This window comes from Myotis davidii, unplaced genomic scaffold, assembly GCF_000327345.1.
Source record: "Myotis davidii unplaced genomic scaffold, ASM32734v1 scaffold574, whole genome shotgun sequence".
In the NCBI taxonomy this organism is placed as follows: domain Eukaryota; kingdom Metazoa; phylum Chordata; class Mammalia; order Chiroptera; family Vespertilionidae; genus Myotis; species Myotis davidii.
In genome coordinates, this window is record NW_006285614.1 from 102,224 (window position 1) to 110,836 (window position 8,613).

Here is an 8,613-nt window from a genome sequence, read left to right on the forward strand (position 1 = left end):
GGGGACTGTATGAGGCCTCTTGGGCAGAATCTCACAAAAGCAGAGTTACAGGACATGATTGATGAAGTGGATGCTGATGGTAATGGCACAACTGACTTCCCAGGATTTCTGACAATGATGGCAAGAAAAATGAAAGACACAGACAGTGAAGATTAGAGAAGAATTCCATGTGTTTGATAAAGATGACAATGGCTGTATTAGTGCAGCAGAGCTTTGTCATGTGATGACAAACCTTGGAGAGAAGTTAGCAGTTAAAGTTGATGAATTGATCAGGGGAGCAGCAATTGATAGTGATGGTCAAGTAAACTATGAAGTTTGTACAAATGATGACAGCAAAGTGAAGGCATTATACAGAACATGTTGAATTTCTTGTACAAAACTATTTATTTGCCTTTTCTTGTAACTTATCTGTAAAAGGTTTCCCCTACTGTCAAAAAAATATGCATGTATAGTAATTAGGACTTCATTCCTACATGTTTTCTTCCCTTATTTTACTATCATTGTCCTGAAACCTTATTTTAGAAAACTGATTAAGGGCTTACCCTGGATATATCTAAGTCCTTCTGTACATCTAAATTTAGATGGAGTTGATCAAATGAGGGGATCTGGGTTATGCCTTTTTTTAAAATGTATTTTTATTGATTTAAGAGAGGAAGGGAAAAGGAGAGGGACATAGAAACATCAATGATGAGAGAGAATCATTGATTGGCTGCCTCCTGCACACCCTCTATGGGGGGGGTCAGGAGTGGGGAGGATCGGACCTGCAACCTGGGCACGTGCCCTTGACTGGAATTGAATCCAGGACCCTACAGTCCCCAGGCCAACACTCTATCCACTGAGCCAAACCAACTAGGGTATTATGCGTTTTTTAAAAATATATATTTTATTGATTTTTTACTGAGAGGAAGAGAGAGGGATAGAGAGTTAGAAACATCGATGAGAGAGAAACATCGATCAGCTGCCTCCTGCACACCCTCTATGGGGGGGGGCAGGAGTGGGGAGGATCGGCCCTGCAACCTGGGCACGTGCCCTTGACTGGAATTGAATCCAGGACCCTACAGTCCCCAGGCCAACACTCTATCCACTGAGCCAAACTGGTTAGGGCCAGAAACATTTTCTTTCATTGTTATTTGCTTTTTAAACTTTGTTTAGCCACTTAAAATCTGTTTATGGCACAATTTGCCTCTAATCCATTCTAATTTGTATATTTGTTTTCCAATTACAAAACTTTACATGCTCCCCTCACCGCAAAAGAATGAGACAAAATTACATGTGTAATATAATGATTTTTAAAATACATTTTAAAAAACTGGAAAGTTAGTAAGAAATATTATTAGCAGTTATCAGAACTATGGTTGCTTTCTTCTACTTTCCATAGTTTATTTTCAGTGGGAAAAAGTCTTATTATTTCTTCTAAGTATGCATTAATTAACCTTGTATTTGAAAGAAAATTAATCTAAATTTTAAAAGAATATAAGGTCAACCAGGCCAACCCTCTACATCTATAACAGGGTGGCCTCAAAGCTTAAGGCATGATATAAGGAAATATATTATAGATATATTTCTAGAATATAGAATCTAGACACAAACAAGGAGAAAGCTCATCTCATTTCTAAGGATATGTAAAATATCTGGCCTGTATTCTTAATCAATAAAATTAGCTATAAAAGTAAACAGAAAGCCCTGGCCGGTTTGGCTCAGTGGATAGAGCATCTGCCTGTCGACTGAAGCATCCCAGGTTCGATTCTGGTCAATGGCACATGCCCAGGTTGTAGGCTTGATTCCCAGTAGGGAGCGTGCAGGAGGCAGCCAATCAATGATTTACTGATGTGTCTATTTCTCTCTCCCTCTCCCTTCCTCTCTGAAATCAGTAAAAATATATTAAAAGCCCTAACCGGTTTGGTTCAGTGGATAGAGCGTCGGCCTGTGGACTGAAGGGTCCCAGGTTCGACTCTGGTCAAGGGCATGTACCTTGGTTGCGGGCACATCCCCAGTAGGGGGTGTGCAGGAGGCAGCTGATCGATGTTTCTCTCTCATTGATGGTTCTAACTATCCCCCTCTCCCTTTCTCTCTATAAAAAATCAGTAAAATATATTTTTAGAAAATATATATATATTAAAAATAAAAAGTAAACAGGAAAGTAACCACTGTCTACCAGAACATATTTTGACTTCAACACTAGGAAACATTTATCCAAACAGCATGTTGAAATTATATGAATGAGGTATACCATCAAACCAGTCAATGGCTGCCTTAGCTGAAGGAGGGTCATCAAATGACACTGTCGCCTCCCCTTTTGGCTTCCCTGTGTCCTTGTCTGTATACAGATTTATCATTGGTTTTCCAGTCTTCTTATTGGTCTGAGGAACAAACAAGTTGGTGTTAGTATTTTAAGAAAAAGTGATCAGGAACCATATAATTTATTATTTTTAAGGAATTCATACACCTCACTCTTTAGATTCAGATATGACTAAAGCTCACAAAATGCTATGTATCTTTTATAAAAATGAAGTTATCTCTAGTTGTAAAAAAGATAATACTCTAACACACATTGAAAACTAAACTAAAAATAATACATAGTATATTGTTTTATCTATGTACAATTTATTTAACCCCCCACCCCCCAAAAAGTAATTACTGCTTCATGTAAATGTATACCTTGTAAAACAAATTAGAAAGACCAGGAATAATGTTCACTAAGCAAATCAATACATTACCATTAAGATTACAAACCAGATTTAGCTAGGATGGGAGTGGAAGACAAAGGAGAATTTTAACTTAACCAGAATTGTGAATTTTTTATATATTTCATGTGTAATTAATTCCTTCAGAAGTTTTAACTTCCAAAGAGGGAAAAATAATAAGCTATCCCACAGACAGCAAAACAAGACAACTAAATTACCAACTGATTTCAAGCAAATGCTACAATTAACTAACACTGCTCTAACAGATGCTTTCTAGCTGAGATGAAAATATTTGCATGAAACAAATAGCATACAACTCAAGTAAACAATAAAGTTATAAAATAAAGCATTATATATTGGGCTACTATATATCACAGACATGAAATATCAAAGTAAAAATGTTTTATAACAACTTGAGTTTGCATTTATTTGTATTTCAGAATCTATAAAATGTTCTCACAATCTCATTTGGTTCTCACAATTTTAGCTAGTCAGACTTTCTATTTTATTTTTTATTTTACTTTTTAAAAATATGCTTTTATTTATTTTAGAGAGAAAGGGAGGGAGGATAGAGAGATAGAAACAATGATGAGAGAGGAACATCATCAATCTGCTGCCTCCTGAATGCTCCCTACTGGGATCAAGCCCACAACCTGGGCATGTGCTCTGACAGGGAATCACACCAGTGATCTCTTGATGGGTGGGTCGATGCTCACCACTCAGGCACACCTGCTGGGCCAGAGACTATTTTTAGAGTCCTATTATTAAAAGCTAAAGCTATAAAAGGCTGTGGAAAGGTAAACACAAGTAAGAAATAAAATCTTCATGTATTTAGCAAATGCCTGCAGACAACGGTGAGCACGTACATCAATGAATTTTAAGAGATAAGGCTAGCCGAAACCGGTTTGGCTCAATGGATAGAGCGTCGGCCTGCGGACTGAAGGGTCCCAGGTTCGATTCCGGTCAGGGGCATGTACCTGGGTTGCGGGCACATCCCCACTGGGGGATGTGCAGGAGGCAGCTGATCGATGTTTCTCTCTCATCGATGTTTCTGACTTTCTATCCCTCTCCCTTCCTCTCTGTAAAAAATCAATAAAATATATTTAAATAGTTGGAGCACATACAAGAATCAACCAGTATTATTATAAATAAATGGAACAACAAAGCGATGTTTCCCTCTCTCTCTTCCTCTCTCTTTAAAATCAATAAATAAAAATTTTATTAAAAAAAAGAGCCAAGCCTTACCAGAGTATAGGCTTATTATGTAATCTATGTATCTTAACCAGAATATGTTAATGACTGTGAGATTTTTAACATAAGCCATACTTCTCACTCACCTTGATAATTCCTATCTGTTTAAAGAACTCCCCCACTTGATCTGTAGACACACCCTCCCCAAGTCCTTGCACAAAGATTGTGTTGTTATCTGAATTATCAGATTCTGAATCTAAGAGAAAAAAAATTATGGTTAATTTTACTAGTCCTTGGTTTTACTACATCCTGCTTAGTAATCAACAATAATTTATTGTCCAATATTCAACTGTTTCTATGACCAAAAGGAAAAAGGATCAATGTAAGAAAAATCTTATGTAAAACATGCAAAGTGGTCACAATCATTATTTGGCCAAATCTTTCAACTAAAACTTAAGGTAAAGTGGATCAAGTCCACACTATGTAAAATACATAACACCAATTAAGAGAGATCTTACAAATCTGACTCTTTAGGTTCAGATACAGGACTAAAGCTCATGAAGAGATGAAGAAAATTTATAAATTTGCACTCCTTTCTTTGAAGAGCTTTACTTCATTATGGCTAATCAATACTTTTAAGGATCTCTAGTAGAAAAGTCCCCAAATCTAGCACTTTGGACTTCCAAGCAAGCTAGGCAGAATTGGTGGTTTCCCCATCCACTGCAAAAAGCTTTGTATATACCAGAGCATAGGGGCACCTTGACACACACCTTACCTTACACGCACACTTTTGGATTAGTACAACAAAGTAAGAAAGATGTAAAAAATTCAGTCCATCAAGGGATAATTCAGAAATTGCAATCCATATAGAATACTTTGGCATCTTAATAAAAACAAAAGTTCTGATTTCAATATATATTAAAATTTTTTGTCTCAAAGATTTTAAATCTCTAAATCATAACTTTCAGCCCTGGCCAGGTAGCTCAGTTTGTTAGAGCATCATCCCAATATGCCAGGGTATAGGTTTAATCCCTGGTCGGGGCACATACAGAAACAACAAATGAATGCATAAATAAGTGGAACAACAAATCAATGTTTCTCTCTCTCTAAAAATCAATCAATAAATATAATTTAAATCATAACTTTCAAAAGGCTCCATGTAGCCTTGAATTTCATTTAAAAATAAAAAGCCACATGAAATTAGTGACTCGTGCCCAGAGGAAGACAATTCTCTCATGTATGAATTCAGGTTTCTTAGGCCCACTAAGGAGACTACCAATCCAACTGTTATAGTTTCATAAGCAAAGCTTTTCTACTTCTAACGATACCAATTCTCTCAAATCTGATATGTAGTGATTTAAAAAAGAATGGGGGGAACATTTAGCAGTACAAAATCAAATATTTTTTCACAAAAGAAAAAGCAAAACATGGGAAAGCATAAACACAATTTTTTGCAGCAAACTTTCCAATCAATCTCCCTAAATTTTTCTTTCTGGTATGTCTTTAGAAGTAAAGCTCCCCAGTTCTGGCTGCACTATCAAATTAAATCTTTCTCCTGCACTAAGTCCTCCAAACACACCTTTCCCTTGAATAAAGTGGAAAATTAACATTCTTTTAAAGGCAAAGTTATAAACTACCATAAACCTTACCAGCATCTGGCCTGGGTCCATAATCCCTGTGACCTAAGAAAAAGAAGAGAAAAAGAAAAGAAAAGCTATTTAAGACAACTCATTAGAAACTATTATAAAACAGAAATAAGAAAAGTAAATACTTCCAAAATCCTTGAAACAAGTCAACCATCACAGATTTACAAAGTAAATATATGTTTTATTAAAAGTTTAAGAAATCAAGATGAATGTCAATATGTCCCAAACAATACCTGCAACTTTTGCATTATGCTAATATCACTTTTATTAAGCTCTGGTTGTGAAGGCTGATTAGAAAACCCTAGTAATTTAAAAACACCATGTCAGCTACCTTTATTTAAAAAATGTAAGTTCAAAATCCAGTGAAGGTCTTATTCATTGGTCACCACAGACTCTTTCATGCAAATTCACTGTGTAGAAATCCATTGGACTGAGATCAACTTTGGCTTTTTAATGTTTTCTTTGATATATATACATGTACATATAGAGAATCTATTTTTTTAAAGCACACAACACACACCAGCCTCAACCGAGTAAGAAAGGGCTTAGACTGCATCTGTGAGATATTGGTGGCTTTTAGATTTATATAGCATTTCCACTGAAACATTTTGGGATACTCAGCACTTACCACCAAAATTTTTGAAGCCACCGCGGTCACCACCACTGCAGAGGAAAAATTGAAGAAATGATTTCTTCCTTAAGTCTCTAATGTGCTGAGCCCTGGGCTCAATCTACACTTAACTGTCACAAGTAGAGCACCTAGGAAAACAGTAGCACCTCTAACTTTCCAGTAAATTCCACTTCATAAACTTCAAAATGTTGTTTTTACCTAAGTGTTTTCCCAATGATCTATTTCCACAAGCATGTCTTTTCAAGTGTATTACAGAACATATCTATAAAATACTTGTTTAAAGTCTTCCCAACCCCAAGCCAAAGGGATACTATTCAAATCATAACTTAAAGTTGGAGGCACAGCATGAAGAATGCCAGAGAAACAATCTTTTCAAGGAGATACAAAATAGAAGAACATAAAGCAAGGTTAAGATTTTGACAGAATAGGAGAGATAAAAACCTTAGTATAGTATATTTTATTGTGATGCAAAATTGTAGGTTTTATAAGATGAAGAAAAAGGGGAAGGTAGTAATATTCTGAAAACTATGGATGGTGTCAGATGAATATGAGATTTATCAGAATAATCGTTTAGTAAGTTATATAATGTCTAATCACTGAGTTGTACACCTGAAATTAATACTGTGTATCAAGTTAATTGAAAAATAAAAAATGATTTAAAAAATAAGTGAGGTACAAATATACATGAAAGTAAGCCTGAATGAAAGCAGTCTTAAAATTGCAAATCATTCTAAAAGGTGATAAAATGAGCCCTAAAAAAAGGCTTAACTTAAAATTGCCCACTTATTCCATACCCACTATAATGTACTAGGATCTCTTCACATCAGAGCTACTGAGGTTCATGTTGTTAAATGTTCTGTACACTATTTGGTAGACTGTATCAGACAGAATGCAATACACTCTAATACTGCAACTTCCCACAAGAAAAGGACTTATTTGGCAAATTTCCACTGTCAGATAAGTCAATGGTCCTTGTGTACATAGCTTTATGTAAGAATCTAAGGTCTATCTTATCAAGAAACCCTAAACACCCATACACTGAAAGCTTGTTTCTCTTGACTGAATTAAGTAATCCTCTAAGATTCAAGTGCTGAAATGGAAATTAAAACAAAGTTTTCAGTGGTGATACCTAACTTCTACTACTACTACTACTACTACTACTACTACTACTGTAACCCAAGAAACTAATCCAATATACTAATGTCTCTTCACTGCTAAAAAAGCCTCTCTGGGGATAACCATGCCCTCTAGATGGTTTTTCTATGCCATCCAGAGAAAAACCACTCTGACTAAATTATGAGAAAGGTATTCTTCTTTTATCATTAATCTATTCTAAGTTGATATAAAAAATTACCTCTTGCAATCAGCTTAGATACATACATATTAATATGCTATTTATTCTATTTGATTTTCAGGAAGCCTAAAAGGAATATAAGACTATTTCAAGGCTATGTAGAAATATGAAGTTCAGGTCCTTCATATACATAGTTTCCTATTGAGTCTCCAAGACCTCTCTTTCAGAACAGTACCTAAGCCCTCGCTACACTTCTAAATAACCTGTATATCACTGCTTAACTTTTTTTTTTTTAATTGCCTGGTCAGAGTGGCTCAATTGATTGAGCATAGTCCCCCGCACTTGAAGGTTGCGGGCTCGATTCCCAGTCAGGAGGCGATCGATTGCCTCCTATACATACCGGGGACTGAGCCCACAACCTGGGCATGTACCCTGACTGGGAATTAAACTGGTGACCATTCAGTGAACGGAAAGGCACTCAACCAACTGAGCCATACCAGCCAGGACCACTGCTTAACACTTTAAGTAAGGGAAGCCAAGAGTTTTAAACTGCTAAAAATCTTATTAGAAACCAAAATATCTCAGGTTTCTTCAAAGATGATCATTAGCATTCCAAAAAATGAAGAGAAAAGAACCAATGAAAATGTTTATTTTAGTTCCTATTCCTATGTGAGGGAGTAAAAGTTCCAGGATAAAGTAGATTTTTTTAAATAGGCAATTTTCACAAGTAAATACTGAAAGAAATACCCTTAATTATTTTGCTGTCATCTTAACTGAGTACCAAATTGTTTATGTGGCCAAAAGATAACATGTAATTTCATACATCAGCTAATTCCTACAATTTATATTATGGCCAGCAATATAACTTTCAACAACTTTTTAAAAGGACATATCACTGCAAAATAAAAGGGATATAAAACAAATGACATTTGAATAGGTTTATAACTTCCTATTCCCTCATATAGTGAGTGGCATTTTAATGTAAATCATCTTTACTGAGCATTTCCTTAGAAAATATAGCAGCTGAAGATTTCAACATAATATCCATAAATACGGAAACAACTAGCGCATTTGCAAAAGTACTAGTCTTCAAACTAAGATTCAGGGTACAGCCTTTTTTTTTTTAATGTTTTTATTGATTTTAGAAAGAAAAAGGGGGAGGGAAAG

General features: G+C 35.5%; 1 protein-coding gene and 1 pseudogene across 1 annotated transcript in view; one reads left to right on the forward strand and one right to left on the reverse strand.

The window, feature by feature from the left end:
- The window catches only part of TAF15 (TATA-box binding protein associated factor 15), a 35,470-nt gene that overhangs the window by 6,531 nt on the left and 20,326 nt on the right, over positions 1 to 8,613 (reverse strand). The window contains exons 8-11 of the mRNA XM_015559249.1: positions 6,150 to 6,184; positions 5,525 to 5,557; positions 4,022 to 4,131; positions 2,231 to 2,360 (exon numbers count right to left, since the gene is read on the reverse strand). Of these exons, the coding sequence (XP_015414735.1) occupies positions 2,231 to 2,360; positions 4,022 to 4,131; positions 5,525 to 5,557; positions 6,150 to 6,184 (308 nt within the window). The remainder of the gene's footprint in view (positions 1 to 2,230; positions 2,361 to 4,021; positions 4,132 to 5,524; positions 5,558 to 6,149; positions 6,185 to 8,613) is intronic.
- On the forward strand, positions 10 to 587 carry LOC102766486 (annotated as a pseudogene).